General features: G+C 42.2%; 1 protein-coding gene across 1 annotated transcript in view; it reads right to left on the minus strand.

Annotated features, from left to right (window-relative positions):
• The window catches only part of MAPK11 (mitogen-activated protein kinase 11), a 67,497-nt gene that overhangs the window by 38,419 nt on the left and 2,756 nt on the right, over window positions 1-26,322 (minus strand). The window contains exons 2-3 of the mRNA XM_068276362.1: window positions 12,326-12,455; window positions 3,432-3,490 (exon numbers count right to left, since the gene is read on the minus strand). Of these exons, the coding sequence (XP_068132463.1) occupies window positions 3,432-3,490; window positions 12,326-12,455 (189 nt within the window). The remainder of the gene's footprint in view (window positions 1-3,431; window positions 3,491-12,325; window positions 12,456-26,322) is intronic.

The following is a 26,322-nucleotide window of genomic DNA, read 5'->3' on the forward strand; positions in this document are numbered from 1 at the left end:
ACACGCGACTGGCAAAGTGCCGGCTGCGTGTGCACCTTTTTATTTGAGCAAAAAATCGGCCCAGCAGGGCCTGAGCGGCACCCTCCAGTGGTAATGGACGAGCTGAGCTCGTCCATACCGCTAAGGAGGTTAATCAGTAACCCTAACCTAATACTTAATGTTATCCCTTTTCCCATAACCCTATTCTCAAATTACTAGCCTCGCACTAAATTGCCAAAAGGCCTAGCTGTTAATTTCATAAATTCCATACTCTAATATCCTGATCCAGCAGAATCTAACCTCATTTTCCTATGCCCTATAACCCTATCCATGGCCATTAATGATACAATTCTCCAGACAATATTAATCAAAAATGATCATTCGAAACCACTAACGGAAAAGGCAAGCTGCTATTCAATTTGATCAGATTAATGGAAACAATCCGTTTTTCAGATCAACTTTGTCAAACTTGTTAAATTGAATAGCAGCATTTGTGGTCCTGAATGATAGTTTTCGATCGCTATTAAGATTGCATTGGACTATCAATCATCGAGAGAATTGTAATAATTGCTACCTTAACCCCGCTGTTGTCATGGGGCGGCTGGAGGTACTGGGCCTTGGGCAGTAAAAAGTACAAATCCAGCCCTGGCTGTATCACTGTGTCCTTCCTAAAGCAGGCAACAGTGGAAGTCTTGCAAGGAAAAGACATGGAGCTGAGAAAATGGAAGCAGGCTGTTGCCAGCACTCTCTCCTGAGCGGTGGGTGACTTGCGGTGTTTCTGTGCCCATATTGCTGAAGACTTATGCACGTTATCCAGCAGTATACTTGTCCTTAGCAGGTACTGAAGCTGCAATCAAGCCTTCTCCGCCATAGCCCATTCACAGCTATATCCAGTAACAATCCTCATCTCCTCCATTCCTGGCTGCTGAGAGAAGTTTACGAGCAGCAGTAGAAGTGGCATGCTATATAGGAGGCACCGATATCATGTATGTGTGTAACATCTCAGGCTGCAGTCATAGTACTGTATACAGCTGCTTCAGCTGCTCAAATGTCTCTTAAGGTGGCTACTAATGACCTTATCTTATTCATCCAATATTACCAAGTCTATGTAGTATAAGGGTAAATTAAGTGAATATTCTGAAAGGATAATTTAATCCGTTCCCTTAATGTTTACCAGAGATGGGCACTACAGAAAATGCATACATACATGGGGCTTCCTCCAGCCCCCTCCAGACCAATTCCTCGCTTGCCGTCCTCTTGCAGCATCTGGATCTTTGGCAATTCCCCACACAAAGTCCTCCAGTCGGCACAGGCACTTTCTGGGCACACGCACTCCCCTGTCGCGCTCCTGTGGCGTTCTGCTCCCGTATGGCCCAGACCGGAGGACTTTGCAGGGCCAACTGCTGAAGATCCAGATGGTGCGGGAGGACGGCAAAGGAGCAATTAGCCTGGAAGAAACCCCAGGTATGTATAATTTTTAGTGCCCTTCTCCGGTTCCCTTTAAGGTGGCCACTAATGATTCAATTTGCCGATCTGTTACAAATAATTCTTCGTACGACTGATCAGAAATCATTCGAGGCCACTAATTGACAGAAATTTTCTGACCAATCTGATTATTGTAATTGATCCGATTTTTGGATCTATCCAGTCAATCCGATTGTGACCACTACTAGACAAAAATCTCCTAACCAATCCAAACAATTTCCAATCCTTCAAGTGAAAATTTGTTCATAAACGATTGACAAATTGTACCATTAGTGGCCACCTTTATATTACATATACATACAAGCTTATGAGACATCAGAAATTTTGCAATCCTACAGCACTGATAATATTCAGTCCCATAGAACATTTCTTCCTTTGAAATGCTTAGTGTGGTTTGCCTCCTTCAAACATAAGGAATTTGCGATAATTCAGCTTTAAGTGAACATCTGTGGTTACCCGCAATGCACGGCTACTGAATATGCAAATCATCTCTTTATGCCCCTGAGGCCAGACTTGCATCCAGAACTGCTGGTGTTTAGCAAGCCTATAGTTTTGCATTTTACAGAGCCACATCAACCCCACATGTAGACTGCCTGTTTCGGATTTTTGGTGGCATGGATTTATATGGCTCTATGGGATAGGGCTTGGACCAGTACAACACAGTATCCAAGCAGCTCAGGGTGACCTTGTGGTTTTGGCTTACCCCGAGCTGCCTGGTTAATGTGTTGTTCCTTTGAAATGTAAGAGAAAAAAAACAAAAACATCAAAAACAACTTACTTGGTGCCCAGACAATGTTTCTGCAGCTAAACAATGAAACTACACTGTTTATGGTATGTATAACTGGATTAGAAAGTAGAAGACAGTGAGGCTCTGATCCCACTAGAACTCGGTCCCTGTATGCAGGAAAGCAGCATGGGGGTCCCCATTGGGCTGCAAAAGGCCAATGGGAATACTCAGCAACAGTGATTATTCGCATTGGTTCATGGTGAACCAATGAAAATTCTCCCTGTTGCTATGGAGAAGTGGACTAATGCAGCCTATGGCGAGCCCCATGCTTCAGCTGCCCCCCCCCATAGTCCTCATTACACAGACTCTGAGGCTATACTGTTTTAAAGCAGATCTGAACTGAAGGAGGGAAAAAACACACAAACAAACAACCCTTACCTATAGAGGGAGCTTCTGGATGCTTCCCAGATCCTGATTGACCCCCTCTGCTGCTCACCAGGACCCTCTTCTTTGCGGATCACCAATAGAGTTTGCACCTGCGCAGTAGCACAGAGGAAAAAGCAATGCCTGAGTGGGCTCCATGCTAATGTGCAGGTGTGGGCTATACTTTGTGCCTGTGCTCATACACAGAGGAAGAGCAACTGCGAGCACTATTCAACATTAATGTATAATACTGTCAGAGGGTCCCAGCGCAGGATTGGAGGGGCGCAGGAAAAAAATCAGGAAGCCTCTGGACTATCCAGAGTCTTCTCTCTGCGGTAAGTATCTAACTTTCTTTTTTTTTATTCACTCACTTCAGGTAGGCTTTAATATTAGCTTAAGCAGAAAAAAAAAAAAAAAAAAAAAACACAACACTACGGTTTGTGCACATCACTTTTATATTGTATCTCTTTAAATCAATTTTGGCGTAAAAAAAAAAAAAAAAGTTATTTAAAATCTTTTGTGAGCTGAATCCTTATCTAAAATGCATTACGATATGGCACAATTGCTATGCAACCCATAATCGTTAGTGCTTGTATGTGGAAAGTATGTACCGCCGTTCAGGATAAATCCTTTGTAATCCTCTAAGTTATTATATGTATAGTATAAGGAGCAAAGCCAGCAGCTGGTTACATTAGCACACAAGAAAACTGCATTGTAAGCAAGCCGGCGCCACCTCCACATCTTGGCAGATAGAAGGTGGAACCTTACCATACCTGGAAATTACACAGTATCTATAAGACTTGGAAGCAGTCCTTACACTTCATTAAAAGTTTCCACTGACGTTGATGGGGTAAACACATCCAGCAGTCCTATTACCTATTAACAACAAAAATTATAAACAAAATTAATCATTTCAGTGTAATGAAAACAGATTGTAAAATCCACTTAAACGCTCCAGTTGCTCATATATATGAGTTAACATTTTCTGCAGCACCTAACAAAGTACAATAAACAATGTATACTGCAAACAAAAAAAAACAACAACAACAAAAAAAAGGCTTTCCCTCTGGGCCAAGGGAGAGAGATGAGAGAGGCTCCAGCCTCGGGGCGCAGTGTAGGAGGGGGTGCACAACTCACAGCTATCATTTCCATATTGTGTCTGAAGCGGAGAGAAATAAGAAAAGGGGGGGGGGGGGGGGGGGGGGGAACGTGGCAGTGACTGCAAGCCAGATAACTAGAGATTTAAGTGTTGGGGGAGTTGGGGGCCCTGGGGAGCCTCTTAGTCTAATAGCAATCATTGCGTGATGGCTGGGAGGGATGGAGGGGTGCACTTTGGTGTCTCAGCCTTGCATGCGTGCTGGAGGACCATGTCCCGGCTCTGCCATTAACGTGCACTGAACATTTTCACTGGGAAACCAGGAGTTAGCTCACCTGGTAACGACATTTTAAGTAACACTCCAGGACAGGTATACATTGAGACTTGGCTCCTCCCAGGAACAGGAAATATCCTTCAGCCTCTCTATAAATCAAACAAGGACCAAGGGTCAGGCAGTATAATATAAAGGAACAGGAACAATATACTCAACATAACCCTATTATATTACATTTACATACATATAACATATAACATAACATGTATATCATGCAATACTTGATATATATGGGGGTGGGTACCCCCACCTGTCCTGGAGTGTTACTTAAAATGTCGTTACCAGGTGAGCTAACTCCTGGTTTTTCCAATAACACTCCAGGACAGGTATACATTGAGATGATAAGCAAGAAATCAATCACCAACCTCAGGGTGGGCTAACTGCCTTTAAGACAGTTCTTCCGAAGTCTTGATCGGACTCTGTTATTCGGTCCAATCGATAGTGCCTCATGAATGTTCCCAGATTCTTCCAGGTCGCCGCCTTGCAGATATTCAACGGTGATGTACCTGCCCTGTAAGCCCACGTAGTTGCGGCTGCCCTGGTGGAATGGGCCCTTAAGTTTTCTGGAGGATCCTTACCCATAATGCTGTATGCTTGTATGATGCAATCCTTTATCCATTTGGCAATGGTCTTTGTGGAGGTTTTTAATCCTTTGGATTTGCCTGTATAGTTGATGAATAACGACTCTGATTTTCTGAACTCTTTCACTTTTTCTAGGTAAGACATTAGATTTTCTCTAACATCTAATTTATGCTGTTTACTTTCTTTTTCCGTTTTTGGGTCTCTGCAGAAAGAAGGTAGTATTATCTCTTGTGTTCTGTGGAACATGTCTCCCACCTTTGGCAGGAATTCCGGGCTTGTTCTAAGAACGACGCGATCGTCAAAGAAAGAGCAGTATGGTTCTTTACATGATAGTGCGTGTAGTTCACTAATCCGTCTGGCAGACGTAATCGCTACTAGAAATACTGTTTTCAGAGTACACATCCTTAGAGAATCCTCATCAAATTCATCAGATGTCAATGCCTGCAAGACTAAAGATAGATCCCACTTTGGGAACTGTCTGACTCTTACTGGTCTATTCCTTTCCACCGATTTGACAAATCGAATAATTAGAGGGTCTAATGCTAATTTCTTATCTAAATAAACTGATAAAGCGGATATCTGGACCTTAATTGTGCTTAAGGCCAGTCCTTTCTCTACTCCCTCTTGCAGAAATTCTAAAATTGTTGCCATTTCTGTTGATTGGAAGTTTGAGTTTTCTAACCATAAATTAAAAGTCTTCCAGTACTTCTGGTATATTAAACGAGTATTCTCTTTCCTACTCTTTAACAGAGTATTCACTACTCTTGAAGACAATCCCTTACTTTCAAGGACTGCACTCTCAGATACCACGCTGTAAGTTTCCATTTTCCTAGATTGGTCACAGCCTGGTCTTGTACCTGTATCATATTTTCTGATAACGGTATTTCCCATGGTTGCTTCGTTAACATTGAGAGGAGAAGCGGATACCAGGCCCTCTTGGGCCAATTCGGGGCAATTAGTATCATTTGGCACTGTGACTTCATTAATTTTTGAAGTACCAGGGAAATCAAATTTAACGGTGGGAATGCATACAGTAAACTCTGATTCCAGTTCTGCGCCAGAGCATCGATTGCTAATGGATTGTCCATGACATTGAGGGAATAAAACTGTTCGCACTTTCTGTTGGCCTTGTTCGCAAATAAATCTATTTGTGGTTGTCCCCAATTGCTCACTATTGTCTGAAATAAATTTTGATTGAGGGACCATTCTGTATTTGAGGTCTGTACCCTGCTCAATTGATCCGCCAGAACGTTTAATTCCCCTTTCAAGTGTACTGCCGTTAGGGATAGTAACTCGAGTTCTGCTATATCTAGGATCTCCATAGTTAGAAATAGTAATCTTTTGGATCTCGTGCCCCCCTGGCGATTCAGATACGAGACAACCGTCGAGTTGTCTGACTGAATCTGAACATGAGATGACCTTAGAATATGTATCGTGCTGATTAGAGCCATCTTTACTGCCATTAGTTCCCTGAAGTTCGATGAGTGTTCTGCCATCGTTTGACTCCATACGCCCTGAACCTGAAAAGTGTCCACGTGGGCTCCCCATCCTGACAGACTTGCGTCTGTCGTTAGGATCTTTTGAATAGGTAACGACCATAGTCTGCCTTGGGTGAGATGCTGCAATGTTTGCCACCACTCCAAACTGGCCTTCGTTTGGGAATCCACTGTCACTTTGCTGTCTAGTGTCTCTTGATGCTTGTCCCATTGGGTCAACATCCATGACTGCAAAATCCTGGTATGTTTCAGCGCCCACTGGATTGCTGGCGCTGCTGAAGACAGCAGGCCGAGGAGTTGCATAATTTGTCTGATTGTCACTGATTGGTGTGCACAAAATGTACTCACTTCGGATACAATCTTTTGTATTTTTTCTTGTGGAAGAAAAATTTTCTGTTTCACTGAGTCTATTACAAACCCCAGGAATAAAATTTCCTGAGTTGGAGTAAGCTGCGATTTCTCTTTGCTCACAATCCAGCCTGCCTCTTGTAACTGCACTAGTACAATCCGTTTGTGTTCCTCTAGTTCTTCTAAAGTTTTTGCTAGAATTAGTAGGTCGTCTAGGTAAGGAATTATAATAATTCCTCTTTTGTGTATTGCTGCGATTAGTTCTCCCATCACTTTCGTGAAGATTCTGGGGGCCGATGTTATGCCAAATGGGAGGCAGCGAAATTGTAAATGCTGAACCTCCTTTTCCATCTGCACTGCAAACCTCAGAAACTTTTGTGAATTTAGTTCTATTGGTATGTGCCAGTAAGCGTCTTGCAGATCTACACTTGCCATAAAGCCATCTGGTATCAGTAGATTCTTTATGGAATAAATGGATTCCATCCGAAACTTTTCGTATCTTATGTATGGATTGATTGGTTTTAAATTGAGAATTATTCTGTATTTCCCTGACGGTTTCTGAACCAGGAATACTTTTGAGTAGAAGCCTTCGCCTCTTTGCATCACTGGAACTACTGATACCACCTGCCTTTGTAGCATATCTGTGATGATCTCCTTTAATGCCTCCTGATGTTGAGGCAACAGTAATCTCTTGGTTATCACAAACTTTTTTGGAGGTCTTGTGTTGAAAGCTATATGATAACCCCTCCTTATTAGATCTATAATAAACGGGCTTTTTGTTATCTGCTTCCAATGTGGAAGGAAATAGCCCAATCTTCCTCCCACTTTTAGCGTGTCATTGTTTATTTTGCGTGTATGGAGTTTTGAAACTTGGTCCCGGCTTTTTTTGATCTTTATTGAAGGACCAATTTCTTCTTTTGTTTTGCATTTCAGGTTTGTCTGTCTGTCTGTTCTGACGAAAAAACCTTTTCCCAGTTTTAAACTGCCTTTTTTTCGGAAATGTTTTTTTCTTATTGGCGGTTCTTTCAAGAACCTCATCCAACTCTGGCCCAAAGAGAGTGTCCCCTACTACCGGAATGGCACAAACTCTATTTTTTGAAGCCATGCTACCATGCCAGGTCTTAATCCACAGATTTCTTCTGGCTACATTAGAAATCCCTGCTGCCTTAGCTGTCAGTCTTATAGATTCTGACGCAGCATCAATTATATAGGCAATTGCCTTATGCATCACAGTCATTGAACTAATGATCTGGTCTTTAGGTGCACCCTTATTGATATTATCTTCTAATTGTTGCATCCATAGCGCGAGCATTCTTGCTACGCAGGTTGTTGCAGCTGAAGGCCTAAAGTTGGCACAAATTGCAGGCCACAACCTTTTTAATGCATATTCAATCTTTTTATCTGATTGATCTTTTAAGTGACCAAGATCTTCAAATGCCAGTTCATCATCCTTATTAACTTGTGAAAATGCTGAGTCTAGTTTAGGGCTTTTGTCCCACATTTTACAGTCCTCATCTGAAAAGGGAAAACGTCTCTTGAATCCTCTGGACATAAATAACTTTTTGTCTGGATTTTTCCATTGACTTGAAATTAAATTTTTTGTTGTCTGATGTACTGGAAAATTCAACTCTTGCGGATTTTCCATACCTTCATATAATTTATCATGTAGAGAACTAGGTTCAGTACTTGCTTTATTTAAATTTAAATCTTCATATATTGCTGTTAATAGCATTTCAGTTTCAGCCACAGGAAATTTAAACTTAGAGGGTTTATTTTCCATTTCCTGTGCTTCAACAGAACTTGCCGAAACGTCATCATTATCGCTAATTTCTTCCTCCTCTGATAGGATAATTGGTTTATTAGTTTTAGTAGTAGCTTTCTTATGCGTAACCGCTTCAGGTACTTTAATATGAGCGACCTGATCGGAATCTTCAGCTGGTGTGTCTGTTTTGGAAGGAGTTGCACTAGCTCTAAATTCTTTAAGTGTGTCTTTTAGATCTTGCCTCAGAGCCTGAATATCTCTCTGAGAGGCAGATTCTTGTTTCATTACTTTGTAGGTACAATCCTTGCATAAAATTTTTGTTGATGCAGGATTGACCTTTGTATTGCACACAGGGCACCGTTTAGTGGTCTTTGCAGGGTCAGGTACATTTGTAGAAGTGCCCTGAAATACACACAAAAAAACATAAAGCTAATTGTGTCCTACAAAAATACCATGTGAAGTAAAGCAATATTTATCTATAGGTTTTAACCTATACCAATATGACTAAGCAAAAGTTATATGCAATATACTGATTAATAACATAAGTCTGCATAAGTTAAACTTTTTCAGAAGTTTCTCATTAACACAATATGCACTTCAAAGTCAATATAAGCCTATGTATGCAAAAACATAAAAATAATGCTTAATAGGTAATACATCATTGCATAGCCACAGCCTATGCTTGTAATGCACCCTTTGCAATATAGGCACCATGCAGCCAAACTTTCCATGCTGCGTACGGTTGAATGCTCCCACAAGAGTCACCACCGCTGCCCGGGTCCCAGCAGAGCAATCTTACCTTTCCTGGCTCCTGCTCTATCTCAGACATCCTTCCGTGCTGCGAGACGCCGAGATTCAGACCAACTGGGACTCCGGGCGGCCGCACCTCTTCACCCGGCGATGCGGAAGTGACGTCACGCGACCCGGAAGTACTCTCCGAGGTCGCGGCCGGAAGACTTCCGCTTTACGCCTCCGCCATGCGCATCATCCGGACGCCAACTTCCCTGCCGCTGCCTCCGCGTGGTGCGTCTTCGGTGCGGCCCTTCCTGAAGCGCTGCCTTCTCACCCCAGGCCGACCAACAGGGTGAAACATCCGGGCTGGGAACTGCAACCAGAACGGCAACCCCACAGGTAACTCCCAGCTCCAGCAGATCCTCTGTAGGTAGCAGGATCCACTGTGTGCCAACACCTTCCCTAGCCACCCAGGCTCTCCGGGACAGCGAGCACATAGAGAGACCTGGTTCCTGGACCAGGAAATATCCAATACTGCCTGACCCTTGGTCCTTGTTTGATTTATAGAGAGGCTGAAAGGATATTTCCTGTTCCTGGGAGGAGCCAAGTCTCAATGTATACCTGTCCTGGAGTGTTATTGGAAAAAACAGATAGGGCTGGAACCCACAAGAGCATTTTTTTGAGCATTTTGGCAGCGCTGCGATACGCTAGCGTTTTGCCAAAACGCTCAGCTGATGTTAATGGATGGGGCAACTTCCACAGGAGCGTTTGCGTTTCCCAGAAACGCAAACGCAGGACCTGCAGCATTTTGGGAGCGTTAGCGCTTCAATGTAAAGTATTGAAACGCTAGCAGAAACGCTCAGCAAAACCTAAACTGAGCGGTTTTGCTAGCGTTTTGCGGTTCAGCACACTAACAAAATTAAAAATAATTCACAGGACCAATCAGGATAAAAACGCGAAACGCAAAACGCTACACAACCGCTGAGCAAAAAAATACACTGTTGCAAAACGCGACCGAAAACGTGCATGAATCCGCTTGCAAACCGCTCAGACAAAACGCTAGCGGTTGCGTTTTGCGTTTGCGGATTTCAGTGGGTTCCAGGCCATAGTGTACAAAAACAAATGTAATAAAAATAATCGTGATGGGTGAAATAAAAATCACTGAATGGTTTAAGAAACCATTTTTGAAAATCTCAGTGCCAGGCTCTAAACACCATTCCGTATTCAATACCTGATCAGCAGCACATGTTCCTCATACAGTGGGTGCAGGGGAGAGGGGGGGGGGGGGTGTCTTGAGAGATCTCTGCAGGAATTCACCCTGCACAGGCTACCTTCAGTACTCTGCCCTCTCCTCCTCCGCACCACTGAAAGCTAGTCATAGTTGCCTGTCACTGGAAAGGAGTGATTGAGCTGCAATTTATGAAATTTACACCATTTATGAAACTGATGATTAGGCGTATCTAAGTAGGATAGTGACATTTCATTTCCAAGTGCACGTCTTCCCAGCAATTACACTTCTATGGAAGCAAGTGTCACCATAACTGCAAAATGCCAGCCACTCATATACTGTTCTGGCTGTTTTACAAAGACTAGTGAATGAACAAATGTAGAGTTAAATTCCACCATTACAGCGGCTGTGAAGTGTTCTGAAATTGCCAGTACAATCAGCACTTTTTACATCCACGGGAAACTCTGGTGTACACACCAGCATACAGAATTCACAATAACTCCCAATGTGCTGCCTAGGAATTTGGTGGCCAGAGCAGAAGAGCACTGCAAGTCTTCTCACACAAATAACACAACAAAAAAACAAAAACCTGGAGGTGAGGGGAATATGGAGGCTGCCATTGCTTCATAAATATCAGTTGCCTGGAAGTTCAGCTTTTTTATTGGTCTTCTGGAAAACATATTCTGTAAAGGGTAATTCCAGCCAGGACATTTGTTCTGGTTTTAGACACAGTAGAGGAAGATTAGAACCTGTCAGGTTTGTACTGTTCAAGTCTCAGCAGAGAAAAGTTCTCCTTACATCTTGTGCTCTGTGAGCTTGTCAACAGGACAGGGAGATCAGGGAAATTTTTTCAATGTAGGACACAGCAATAAGAACACTTCCTTCTAAAATATATAAAACACTCACGTCCTGTTTTAAGTGAAACCGTTAAAGGGAACATCAAGTGAGAAGGATAGGAAGGAGATTTCTTTAATTTTAAACAATACCAGTTACCTGGCCGTCTTGCCGATCCTCAAAAAAAAAAAAAAAAAAAAAAAACAAAACAAAACAAAACAAAGAAAAAAAAGGGTACACATACACTAGGTCAATTTCCCATACACAGCAGATTTGGTCACTGATCGAATCTGCTGTTAAATCAATGCAAATGTTGACAGATTTCTATCCAACATCGGTCGATTCAGTTGATTGAGAGAAATTTTCCGTCTGGACCAATCGCCGGCAGGATAGTAAAGCGCCCTTTGTTTGAACTTCGGCTTGTCACTGGATGGGACAGGAAGTGAAGGGGATACAGGAAGATGTGACAGCACGGAAATCTATTAAAATGCTTTGTGCAGTGTGTGGGTAGCCAATAGATACCACTCTGTTGAGATTCGATTAGAGAGGAATCTGTTGGTCAATCTGGTGGTTATCGACCATTGTATGGCTACGTTAACACTTTTAGCCATAGACCCTGAACAAGCATGCAGATTAGAGGTGTCTTGACAAAAATGTGACAATATTAGCTTCATGCTTGTATCAGGTGTGTGATTCAGACACTACTGCAAGCAAAGGTCAGGAGGACTACCAGGTAACTAGTATGGTTTAAAGGGAACCTAAACTGAAAGGGATATGGAGGTTTCCTTTTAAACAATACCAGTTGCCTGGCAGTTCTGCTGATCTCTTTGGCTGCACCCGTGTGAATCACAGACCTGAAACAAACATGCAGCTAATCCATTCTGACTTCAGTCGGAGCACCTGATCTGCATGCTTGTTGAGGGGCTGTGGCTAAAAGTATTAGAGACACAGGATCAGCAGGAGAGTCAGGCAACTGGTATTATTTTAAAAGGAGAAATCCATATCCTTCTCAGTTTAGGTTCCCTTTAAGAGGAAATAAATATGGCAACGGCAATACACCTCACTTTAAGTTCCCTTTACTTGGGGAGGAAAGAAGAAGAAGTTCAAATCTCTATACCCAAACCCCCAAAATAATCAGATATTTGTAAACAAAAACAAAAAAAAAAAATTAAAAAAAGGGACACCCCCTTATGAGCATTCCAAGTATTACAGACGTAACAAAGTACAGCCAACAATATTCATCTACTGTGGCTGGCTGTAGGGGGGGGGGGGGGGGGGGTCACAAAAGTTACCACTTACATTTTCATGCTTCATGTGTTTGAGCAAGCGCAGCTCTCGATAAGTCCGCCGCGAATGAACCAGCGACTGGAATGGCCTGGACAGCTTCTTCACGGCCACCTTTTGCCTTGTCTTGGTGTCATACGCAGAACTAAATACAAAAAAAAATAATGTAATTATACAGTACATACACAAAAGCTGTGTCAGTGCTCAGAACAACACTAGATCTAAGGACATATTTCCAAACTAAGCTTACATCATCATGTAATACTGCGTCCAATGTATCCAAGCTGATAATTAATACATTAGATCCTCCTTGGTCATCTATTCCCAACTTCTGCATAAATACGTACCAAAGTGTCTGATCACCCTCTACCGATATGTTAGTTTCAATAGATCAATGAGAAATTGTATCAAAGCCACCAAATCTACCAGACAAATTGAAACTTCGGTGGTCCTTTTCCTGTGGCAAGTCCTTTGTATTTGCACTGTAACGGTGTCAACACACGTCAATAAAGAAAGGATGCAGTGTGAGGTAGAGTAGAAGTATACTTCCATGCAGAAACCTTGTGCTCATTAGAAAATGTAATGGCAATTCATCATCTGGATGCTGAAATGTGAAGCTGAGGCGCACGTTCAGTCAGACAGTTTTTATGTATTCAACAGAATACCGTTTTAACCAAACAAAAATACAGCTTTGAAGAGAACACAGCAGTTTTTAGAAAAATTAGGGGAAAAAAAAGGCGGCAGAAATCAGCTATGGGAATGAAATAACAGTGGATGAAACATACTGAGGCGAGCGCTGTAATAACAGCGCAGGAGATTTGGAGGCAGCCGGCGCCACCATATGGCTATAGCGGCGCACAGTGAGTAACTTCGGCACCGTCAGAAGACGGAGCTGGAGATACTTTTAAAGCACCGTAATTCAGCCTCCAGCAATAGCTGGAAGCCAAATTACATAATTCTCTACAATCCACGAGGACCTGGAGGGGAAAACCGGGACTTGTGCAGCAGAAGAAAAAGCCATATATCGTCTGTATCCTGTGCCCAAGTCTCCCGGCAGCGATTTCATACGTATGCTACTGAGGTAAGCAAGCCTGTTACTTAAAGAGAAACCGTAACCAAGAATTGAACTTCCTCCCAATCAGTAGCGGATACCCCCTTTCCCATGAGAAATCTAATCCTTTTCTCAAATGGATCATCAGGGGGCTCAGTATGGCTGATATTGTGGTGAAACCCCTCCCACAGTGTTAAGTCGGGGCCATGATTCTGACAGTTTCCTGTCTGAGCCTTGTTGCATTGTGGGAAATAACAGCCTAACTGCCAAAAAAAACAAGCATCATCTCCTTCCAGTGACATCACCTGCCAGCAGTAAAAATGTCACCATGTGATAAATGTCAGAATGTAAATCAGGGAGAAGAAAGAATTTACAATGGGCAAACACTGACAATCATTTAAATGTAATTATTGTAAAAATGAAGCACTTATTACATTCTTTTCACTGGAGTTCCTCTTTAAAGAAGCAGGCTGGATTACATGTATTTGTACAAATGAAGTATATGTTTGCTTACTGTTATTTGTATCTTGTGGACCATACACTGTGGTGGGACACACACACCCCTAATCCCTTCATTAGAGAAGAGGTCAGATACACAAGTTAGTGTCACATATTGGCAATAGAGGAGAGAAGTTTTCTGACAATAACAAAAGTTAGTAATTGTGTGGCAGGATACTGTGTATAGTAAAATTAGGTTTTCTAAGAACATGACCAGCAACCACACAGCAGCTATTACTGAGATGAGAACTTTCAGAGTGGCAGCCCTTGGATATTTGTGTGGTAGTAATGGCATATAAATGCTGGGAGGTGCAACTGGAACAACCTGCTTCAAACCCAGCATCATTTTAATAGTTTCATCTAGTGCTCCAAAGCCCTCAGCTCTCTGCCCTACTAAAATTACAAGCTGCAGATGGAGCTATATAAAAATGCTCTCCTGCCTCAATCAGCATACACAGAGGGTTTACATTAGGCCTGGGCGATTCCCATGAGTCAGGTAAATGCACCTCTGTTTTCTAAGACCGCACACTATGCATTTACTTGCAAGGAAATGGGTTTTGGTCAGTTATTTCCTCTATCAGCATTCTTCTTTTATGGTGCCAACATCTTTTATATGTTTGAAATGTTTACGTTTGTACTGCATTTATGCATACATTTGTTTATATTGATAGAAGTACAACTATGATGCAACTTAGGATACAAAATAGCCAAACAATATTCATACATTGTGTTTATATTAAAATACAATACAGATAGTCCAAAACACATATATATATATATATATATATATATATATATATATATATATATATATATATATATATATATATATATATATATATATATATATATATATATATATATATATATATATATATATATATATATATATATATATATATATATATATATATATATATATATATATATATATATATATATATATATATATATATATATATATATATATATACATACACACACACACACACGTTACAAATGCCTCATACAAAGTTGTCCTCATGTAACAAAAGTACTGCACTGATATTAACATGTTAAAGAGTTGTAAAAAAACTGAACATTGAAAACAAGCAAAACACATTCACTGTATTTCCAAATGTACAGCCTTTTGTCTACTATGTATCAGTATTATACAAACAGCCTACCGAAACCTGTTTGTAAGTTAGGGACTGCCTGTACTGTTTAAAGAAAAACAACAAAAAAAAAAACTGCATAATTATTGGTAAACAAGTTCTTACACCAGAAGCCTGCATCAAATTGGATACTTTGTTAAGCAAAAAGAATTCTATTGATAAACAAATAAACAAAATGCTAGAGATGAGTATTTTTGCTTTACAGATGAAAGTAACTACTAAAATGATATATTTTTGACTGGAGAGCAACATGAAACTAGTCCTGAACTATAAATGTATTTCCACCTTATTACTACCGGTAGTTTCAGCGTGAGAGGGAGAGGTGGATAATGGAGGGTCCTCACAGGTGTTTAAGCAAGATTTTAACCTTACTGAGGGCTGGTGCACACCAAAACCCGCTAGCAGATCCGCAAAATGCTAGCAGATTTTTAAACGCTTTTTTTTATTTTTATGAGGCGTTTTGCTAGCGTTTTGCGGATTGCTGCTGCGGTTTTCAGTATAGTAGATTTCATATATTGTTACAGTAAAGCTGTTACTGAACAGCTTCTGTAACAAAAACGCCTGCAAAACCGCTCTGAAGTGCCGTTTTTCAGAGCGGTTTGCGTTTTTCCTATACTTAACATTGAGGCAGAAACGCATCCGAAATCCAAAAAATGCCTCACCCAGGCATTTTTCGTTTCTGCAAAACGCCTGCCGCTCTGGTGTGCACCACCCCATTGAGATACATTGACCAAGCAGATCCGCAGCCGCAAGCGGATCTGAAAACGCCCAAAAAGCCGCTCGGTGTGCACCAGCCCTAAAAAAGGATCATACCCAGTGATTTTTCATCTCCTCCCTGATGCTGTCCATATACCCAACAATGGGCCTGATCAAGAACATGAAAATGCAATCACTTAACTTGAATCTGCCCGTAACCTGACGCTCCTCAAAAGAAATTCAATCAATTAAAAAAAAAAAAAAAAAAAAAACCCCTGGCAGCAGTGAGGGCGATGCATCAGTTTTGCATTGCTTCAAGCAGTACTGGTACATTATTGTAGAGATGTGATGGCAGTGGCGTAGCTAAGAAGCTGTGGGCCCCGATGCAAGTTTTACATCGGCCCCACCAAGCACTCTATACATAATGGATACGGCACACCAAAACCTGCCAATGGCAACTAGTGTCACAGGTGCAAGAAGTGGATGGGGAGCAGTTTGCTAATGATAATCACTTCTATGGATACTTTAAATAGTGGTAATCATGAGCACCGGCCCAATAGAGAGCTAATACTGCAATTGAGGGAGGGCCCTTCGGGGCCCCTCTGGCCCAAGGGCCCCCGATGCGGTCACAACTTCAGCAACCCCTACTGCTACGCCCCTTTGCAATGGGGAGGTACACTACAACCCACACCAAACAGGATAGTAACTGAACATCAGGCCATTCTCTGAGGGTATGGTCAGCATAAACTGCAGCAGACAGACACAGCACTACCTTCTAGGTGTAGATTGCAGCACCACTGGTACAGGCATCATTTATCTACCGTCCATCCCCCCTCCACCTTTCCAAGGGAAGGTACTGATAAACATTAGACTTTCATATATTTTAGATTCATTACACACAACTGAAGTAGTTGAAGCCTTTTATTGTTTTAATATTGATTATTTTGGCATACAGCTCATGAAAACCCAAAATTCCTATCTCAAAAAATTAGCATATTTCAAATGCTTAAAAATATTTCAAATGCTTAAAAGTGTTTTTAAAACAAAAAAAAAAAAGTCAACCTTCAAATAATTATGTTCAGTTATGCACTCAATACTTGGTCGGGAATCCTTTTGCAGAAATGACTGCTTCAATGTGGCGTGGCATGGAGGCAATCAGCCTGTGGCACTGCTCAGGTGTTATGGAGGCCCAGGATGCTTCGATAGCGGCCTTATGCTCATCCAGAGAGTTGGGTCTTGCGTCTCTCAACTCTCTCTTCACGATATTCCACAGATTCTCTATGGGGTTCAGGTCAGGAGAGTTGGCAGGCCAATTGAGCACAGTAATACCATGGTCAGTAAACCATTTACGGCCTCTTGCACACTGCAAGTGATTCCGATTCAGATTCCGCTTTTTAATCAGTTTTTACATCCGATTCCGATTTGCAGTTTGCTCCCTGCACACTGCAAATCGGAATCTGAATCGGATGTAAAAACTGATTAAAAAGCGGAATCTGAATCGGAATCACTTGCAGTGTGCAAGAGGCCTACCAGTGGTTTTGGCACAGTGAGCAGGTGCCCGGTTGTGCTGAAAAATGAAATCATCTCCATAAAGCTTTTCAGCAGATGGAAGCATGAAGTGCTCCAAAATCTGGATGGCTAGCTGCATTGACCCTGCCCTTAATAAAACACAGTGGACCAACACCAGCAGCTGACATGGCACTCCAGACCATCACTGACTGTGGGTACTTGACATTGGACTTCAGGCATTTTAGCATTTCCCTCTCCCCAGTCTTCCTCCAGACTGGCACCTTGATTTCCGAATTACATGCAAATGTTTCTTTCATCCGAAAAAAGTACTTTGGACCACTGAGCAACAGTCCAGTGCTGCTTCTCTTTAGCCCAGGTCAGGCGCTTCTGCCGCTGTTTCTGGTTCAAAAGTGGCTTGACCTGGGGAATGCGGCACCTGTAGCCCATTTCCTGCACACGCCTGTACACGGTGGCTCTGAATGTTTCTACTCCAGACCAGACTCAGTCCACTGCTTCCGCAGGTCCCCCAAGGTCTGGAATCTGTCCTTCACAATCTTCCTCAGGGTCTGGTCACCTCTTCTCGTTGTGCAGCGTTTTTTGCTGCACTTTTTCCTTCCCACTGAGGTGCCTTGATACAGCACTTTGGGAACAGCCTGTTCGTTCAGAAATTTATTTCTGTGTCTTAGGGCTTGTTTCCACTGTTGCGACGCGATTTCGGCCGCATTCCGACGCTTGTAAAAACGCATGCGGATGCGTTTCCACATGCGTTTTTACCCGCGATTTCGCCTGCGATTTCGCATGGCAGGGTGCCATGCGAAATTAACCATGACACTGCCAGGGCTAAATAAAATTGAAAAAGGTGCGAAATCGCACGCGAAATCGCGGGTAAAAACGCATGTAACAAACGCATGCGTTTTTACTATTAAATACATTAGCGGCGATTCGCACGGATTCCCGACGCAGGCGAAATCGTTGGCTCTTTTGTGCGTTTTTTTCACGCTGAAAAAAACGCACCTCAACAACGCTACAGTGGAAACAGGCCCATCCACTTGTATTACATGTGCGGATCTGCATGCGTTGGACGCATGCAGATTCGCGATAGTGGAAACGAGCCCTCACCCTCTTGCTTGAGGGTGTCAATGATGGCCTTCTGGACAGCAGTCAGGTCGGCAGACTTACCCATGATTGCGTTTGAGTAATGAACCAGGCTGGGAGTTTTTAAAAGCTTCAGGAATCTTTTGCAGGTGTTTAGAATTAATTAGTTGATACAGATGATTAGGTTAATAGCTTGTTTAGAGAACCTTTTCATGATATGCTAATTTTTTGAGATAGGAATTTTGGGTTTTCATGAGCTGTATGCCAAAATCATCAATATTACAACAATAAAAGGCTGGAACTACTTCAGTTGTGTGTAATGAATCTAAAATATATGAAAGTCTAAGGTTTATCAGTACATTACAGAAAATAATGAACTATCACAATATGCTAATTTTTTTGAGAAGGACCTGTATGTCAGTGTATATAAACTGTGTTTTTCAGTTTTTGTCAGGAACCAGTCCGACGAAGGCTTTTTATAAGCCGAAAGCTCACTGTTTTTTCATCTCTAAGTTAGCCAATAAATGGTATAATCCTGATTCAAAACTTCCTGCTTTCTCCATCAATAAATCAAAGCTTTCTCTCTAATGAGCAGCAATCTGAGCAGGAAATATTTTATAACTTATTTATATGCCCAAAAGTATGACTGCTTTGGATAACCTCTAACTGGTTGCTATGACAACACTAGCAATCTTCCCACACAGTATGGTACAAAAAGCAGAGTCACATTATTATAAAATAGAATATAACAAAATCAGGAGAGTGCATACTGCCACTGCTCAGCATGTAACAGAAAAGTGTTCTGAATTGAGAGCATTCAACACTGCTACCTAAAGGCGGCAGAATTTATAGTAAAGCCCTGTATAGACAGACCGCGGGTGATCATTAGGCTGTTTCAGTCATTGGTCTGAAACCCCCCCCCAAGCCAATATAATTTGAGTGAAAAGCACTCTGGGTCAGATTTAAAGTGGACCTGAACTTTTGTACAGGACAGAAGTAAAGCCAAGAAATGCATCCTGTATGCATTTCGAGAATGTAACCTAATACAACCCTCATCTGTGACTAATAACAACTGTAATTCGCTGTGTTAGCTCAAGAATCCTCTCTGCCATGAGAGGGGAAAAAGAAAAGAAGAAAAAAAAAAAACACCCACACCAAAAATCTCTAGACATAACTAATAACTAGAATCGCTATGCACTTGTCTGGAATCGCTTTGAAAAAAAAAAAAATCACTTCTAAAAAACCGGTTAGAGTTTGCAATTACGCAAGCGATTTTTGGTGTGCATTGGCTTCATGTCTGCTTCCAAGAAAGCAGGAAGTTGACTGCAGATTTATTGCAGGATTTGTACCAGCTGTAACAAAGAAAGTTCTGAGTTCGGGTCCAGTTTAAACTGGATATTTTGTTCCAACTTGCAGTATAAAGCTAACACCTCCACAGCGTAGCACATGCATCCAAGACCAGCAAAGGACATAGGACAGCCAGACTGCTGGGCTGGACTTCCTGCTTGGAATGGTCAGTGACATGCAAATTCAGAGTTGATACAAAATTCTGCAAACTTTCTATGGCAATTAGGCAATTAGGAGTGAGGCCTGGTGCACACCGAGCGGTTTTTGAAGAGTTTAGCAAACCGCTTCCGCCTGTGAAAACGCTTGGCTAATGAATCTCAATGAGCTGGTGCACAACAGCGGTTTGAGGTTTTAGCAAACATGGGTCCTGAAGCACTTTTGCGGTTCGCAGAAGCGTTTCTGCCTCAAGTATAGGAAAAGCGCAAACTGCTCTGAAAACGCTAGATCAGAGCGGTTTTCCAGGCGTTTTTGTTACAGTAGCTGTTTAGTAACAGCTTTACTGTAACAATATATGAAATCTGCTACACAAAACGCTCCAGAAAACGCTAGGCATGTTTAGAAAACCTCTCTAAACATGCCTAGAATCGCTCTGAAAATCTGCTTCAAAAACCGCTAGCGTTTTGAGGATCTGCTAGCGGTTTTGGTGTGCACTGGGCCTTGTGGAGATAAAGGCCATTTTTCCATGTATACACATTTCTGATTTTTCAAAGTAAGCATTTAACATCAGCAAAAAAACAAAAATTTTCCAAAAATAAAAATTAATGTGCTTTACTTCTTATATGAGGTGGAAAATAGTAGTGCTAGTTATAAGAAACAGACATGACTTTGCTTGTAATAAGGTGGAGGACATACTTGTAAAATGGGGGGGGGGGATCCCCAGTGCGGATCAAGCTAATAGCATGCTTCTCAGTGACCCATGCAATCCAGGAGATCACTTTAGGAGTAATTTCCAATGATGGAAACTCAAGTGTAAGGGCCTGTTCAGACTATGCGCGTTCCTAGACGTTTTCAGGGAACGTGTCTGGGTACCAAAAACGCATAGAAACGGCTCCTAATGCTTTTGAATGGGCTAGTTCACATGTATGCGTATAAGACGCATACGTTTCTCATCCGCATTGCTGCACGCAGTTCTGTGCGTCACGCATAGAAACGGACGCAATGAAAGTCTATGGACGCGTATCAAAAACGCGTACTATTGCGTTTTTAGCGTCCGTTTTCCTCTGCGGTTCCCATAATTCTTTTTTCCCCCCTGGGTCACGTGTGTGTGCAAAACGCAATAGAATACGCATTAGAACGCAAGAAAAACGCATGCGTTTTTCAACTTGCGTTTCTTTGATTTTAAACGCATTCTTCATACGCAGATAGTCTGAACAGGCCCTTAGGCATTAGATAATTGAATGTGTGCTTGTAGGGCTGGAACAAAGGAGAAACAACGAGCAGAAAGAAAATGAGGTGCATCTCAGTATTAAGTGCCTTGTGAGTGTTATTCATGCCAACTATCTGATGATGGTGCACTATAAGAGAACTGTTTACATTGGCGATTGCAAAGGAAATTCCCATCCATACAACACAGAGCACTACTGTATGCATTAATCATGAGAGGCATGTAGGATCTGGGGCAGTGCTCAAAGGGATTCCAGGAAGGCCACTGAGTGATGGAGCAGACATAATTAAATGCATATTCAATAAGGGAACGGTAAAGAAAAATCAGATTAAGCATGATAAAGGGTGATGTGGCTCATTGTTACATGCTGTGCACCAGCAGACTGCAGCAAATACGCAGCTACATTTCACAACCATAGTGAAGTTTCTGCTGTCCCACACCGGCCCTGGCCAAGCGTTTGCTCTCTAAGGCCTGGTGCACACCAAAAACCGCTAGCAAATCCGCAAAATGCTAGCAGATTTTGAAACGCTTTTTCTTCTTTTTCTGTAGAGTTTCAGCTAGCATTTTGCGGTTTTGGGAAGCGTTTTTGGTGTAGTAGATTTCTTATATTGTTACAGTAAAGCTGTTACTGAACAGCTTCTGTAACAAAAACGCCTGCAAAACCGCTCTGAACTGCCGTTTTTCAGAGCGGTTTGCGTTTTTCCTATACTTTACATTGGAGGCAGAAACGCCTCTTCAATCCAAAATCTGCAGCAGCCCGGGAGTATGCGTTTCAGCAAAACGCCTCCCGCTCTAGTGTGAACCACCCCATTGAAATACATTACCCAAGCGTTTCCACATCCGCAAGCGGATCGCAAAAAGCTGCAGATCCGCTCTGGTGTGCACTAGGCCTTATTATGGATCCCATCCAATTCACCTTTTCTCCCCCTACGTGATATTTCACATCTTAGCAATAAAGACAAAGACAAGACAAATAACATTTATATTGCGCTTTTCTCCTTTCGGACTCAAAGCGCCAGAGCTGCAGCCACTAGGGCGCGCTCTATTGGCAGTAGCAGTGTAAGGGAGACTTGCCAAAGGTCTCCTACTGAATTAGTGCTGGCTTACTGAACAGGCAGAGCCGAGATTCGAACCCAGGTCTCCTGTGTCAGAGGCAGAACCCTTAACCATTACACTATCAGCCAACTGCTGAATGCCTTTTAAGCCACCAGCAAGCAAGAAAATACTCAGTACTTTTTCACCTACTTTTGGTATTTTCAATTGTGGAGTGCTGAAAAAGTTATTTTAAACAATAGATACAAATTTTATCTCTGAGGAGAAAAAAAATGAATTTGATCCAGCCCTATTTGAAGGTTTCCTGGTTCAACTAATAACCTTCCTGATCTTAAATAAATGCAGGAACAGCAATCATTTTACCACCTGATGTCAGTCAAGTTCAGCAGACTGTTTACAAAAATTATAACTGAAATGCTACCACCAATAGGGATGGTCAAGAAGATACAAATAAATCTGAGCAGATGCAGGATTTTGCAAACGTATGCGAATATATTGAATCTATTAGGCCTTTTTCAGATGGGCAACTAACTGGCAGTGCATTCATATACACTCGGGCTGGGAGCACACTAGGCAAAAAAAACGCACATAATGCAAGCCAATGGGCCGCATGAAAAACGCATATGCTTGCGTACTGTTTTGTGAGTTTTTATAAAACGCTGGTTTTGTTGCATATTTTTTTTCAAAAACACATCAAAAACATACAGAAGGCAAGTCAACGGTGACGTAGAGGTATTGCGTTTTTATATGCTTTAAAGAAAAAAAGTTTGATGATGTATTTCTGCCTCCTGGTGACTTCCTAGTGATTTGCATAGAGCGCATTAAAAAAAAAAAAAAAAAAAAAAAAACACGCATGCAAAGCGCATAAACACATATGCGATTTATATATGTGGACCGCAAATGCATTAGAACACACGCAAAATGCAAGAAAAACATGTGCAGGGTGAAACGCAAAACACACGCACTGAAAATGCATGTAAAATGCCCACCCATAAACACATCTGAGTCCCACGCCATTCTCCCGCGGTCTGCCATTCAGTCGCGATCAGCCCTGGTAATTGGCTCAGTCACGTCAGTCGGGTCCACTGCGCATGGGCGGAAGGTCCACGCATGCGCGGAAGGTCCACGCATGCGCAGAAGACCCAGACTGGACTGAGAGTTACCGAGGCTGATCGCAGCTGAACGGCAGACTGCGGGAGGATGGCGTGGGACTCGGACGTGTTTATGGGATGGGAGGAAGCCCACCTGAGTAAGGTATCAAATCTTTAGTTATTAATCGTTCCCCGCGGAACGATTACCGCTAGTCTCCGCCGGCGCTTCCTTATCAGCGCTCAATTCCCTGCCATTGTACGCCAGCGCTTCCTTATCAGCGCTCAATTCCCTGCCATTGTACGCCAGCGCTTCCTTATCAGCGCTCAATTCCCTGCCATTGTCCGCCGGCGGGGATCGAGCGGCTTGATCGGGCCAGCTGAATATTATCAGCTGGTCTATACACAGTACAGAAAACGTACCGTGTATCCCCAGCATTAGAGCTGATTAACTACCTCTGTGGATTTCCACAAAACATGCACTGTTGGTGGGCCTTGAGGACAGGGTTGGGGAACTCTGGTCTACAGAACCTGGTGTGGTATTTGGTACTTCACTGGCTGGGGCAAAGCCAATACTTGATACCCACTGAACAAAGATTGCCGGATAACATGTTATTCGGCGCTGTACAGAATACTTCATGTTACTACAAGGGATTGCACTGCAATAGACCAATGAGAATGTACCATTACAATATAAAACACATGGTTTTTGCTATTAGATACGTCTGACAATATACAGTTGTGTTCAAAATTGTTCAACCCCCACTGAAATTGAGTGTTTTGGCCAGTTTGAGATCGATTTTGATTATTTCAGTCATCTTGTTTACAATTAAATCAGAGGCACATGTAAGTCAGACAAATATAACATTTATAATGAAATGACCACAAATTTATTTTCTGTGCTCACATCATTATCAGTTTTATTCAACCCCCAAGTGACATTCATTCTTAGTACTTAGTACAACCTCCTTTTCCAGTTATAACAGCTTTTAAACATGAAGCATAGCTTGACACAAGTGTCTTGCAGCGATCTACGGGTATCTTAGCCCATTCTTAATGGGCAAAAGCCTACAGTTCAATCACATTCTTATGCTGGGAATACACGTTAAGTTTTTACTTTAGATAGATGGGTTCGATAGATAAATTCCAACCTGTTGGATCTGGTCGATTCTACTTTCGTTTCGATTCTCCTCATTCAAGTGAATGTAATTGATAAGAAAAGATAAGGAATCGAGAGGAGAATCGAGAGTAGAATCGATCGAAAGCGAAAACGACGGCAAAAACGAACGCAAAAACGCATCGTGTATTCCCAGCATTAGGCTTGCATGCTGCAACTGCTTTCTTTAAGTCCCACCAGGGGTTATCAATCGGATTTAAGTCTGGTGACTACGATGGCCACTCCAAAATGTTCCAGCCTTTAATCTGCAACCATGCTCTAGTGGACTTGGAGGTATGCTTGAGATCATTGTCCTGTTGAAAGGTCCAACGTCTCCCAAGCCTCAGGTTCGTGATGGACTGCATCACATTTTCATCCAATATCTCCTGGTACTGAAGAGAATTCATGGTACCTTGCACATGCTGAAGCTTCCCTGTACCTGCAGAAGCAAAACAGCCCCAAAGCATGATTGACCCCCTGTCATGCTTCACAGTAGGCAAAGTGGTTATTTTCTTCATAGGCCTTGTTCTTCCTCCTCCACACATAGCATTGATCCATGGGCCCAAACCGTTCTAATTTTGTTTCATCAGTCAACAGAACACTATCCCCAAAACTTTTGTGGTAGTGTTCTGTGGACTTATGCAGGTATTTGTCTGACTTACAAGCGGCTCTTTGATTTAATTGTAAACAAGATGACTGAAATGATCAAAATCAATGTCAAACTGGCCAAAACACTCAATTTCAGTGGGGGTTAAATAATTTGGAACAACTGTAGCTCAGTGATACTCATGTGTGTTAATCTGAGTAGATTCCTGTAACCATATTCCAACTGTTGAGTGGAAAGTTAACCTTAGTGGAGGCAGTTGTCACACCAACTCCATACAAACACGTATGACTTTCAAATACAATGTTCAATAATTGCATATACCGGTAGTTATGATGGTCATAAGTTTGTAACTTTTGCTAAGTAATATGTTCTTCCACAGTTAAAGAGGGATTTTTATTACTTCAAGGTTTATTTGCCCACAATCACCATCACAGGGTTAACAAGCAGCATACAAGTGACGGCCTGACAGCCGTTTCGCGATCACTCGCTTCCTCAGAGACCAATGTCATTGGTCTCTGAGGAAGCGAGTGATCGCGAAACGGCTGTCAGGCCGTCACTTGTATGCTGCTTGTTAACCCTGTGATGGTGATTGTGGGCAAATAAACCTTGAAGAATTACGGATGGTGCACCGTCTTATCTCTATGGATTTTTGAATATTGTTTCATGTGTGCACATCACGGAAAGGCCCGGTCACCTTAAAGGTCCGTTTTTGGTGCATTTAGTGCCGACACCAAAAAGTCCTCAAGTGCTGGATTTTTATTACAGCTTAAAAACATACTGTCATGTTAACCGGTCTCTGCCAAAGTGAGTTTGCCCAAACGCACGCACGCATATCAGACGAAACATAAAAACACCTGCCAATATTGTGTAGGTCCTTCTTACAATGCCCTTCAAGGCATGGACACCACTGCTCACATCGACTACAACTTAGGAAATTTTAGGCCAAACAAAATTTTATTCACCACCTATCGCTCCATGGCCCAGTGCTAACCCTCACATGCGCATCAAAGGCTCTTCTAGCAGTAGACAGGGCAACACAGGCACTCAAGACTTGTCTGTAGCTACACAGCAAGTATTAGAGCACTGTGTTCTGACACCTCTCTTATATGGTAAGCATTACATTTTTCAGTGAGTTGTACTAAAATAGCTTGTGAGATTAAACCAGACAGGCTAGCTTTAGTGCCTCATACACATCCAGGAGCACTGGGGTTACCATGATCCTGTCCCTGAATAACTTTTCTGAGACCACTTTTAAAAGAACAACTGTAACAAGAGGGATATGGAGGCTGCCATATTTATTTCCTCTTTTTAAATACCAGTTGCCTGGCAGCCCTGCTGATCCATTTGGCTGCAGTAGTGTCTGAATCACATCAG

This window comes from Hyperolius riggenbachi, chromosome 3, assembly GCF_040937935.1.
Source record: "Hyperolius riggenbachi isolate aHypRig1 chromosome 3, aHypRig1.pri, whole genome shotgun sequence".
NCBI classification, from domain to species: domain Eukaryota; kingdom Metazoa; phylum Chordata; class Amphibia; order Anura; family Hyperoliidae; genus Hyperolius; species Hyperolius riggenbachi.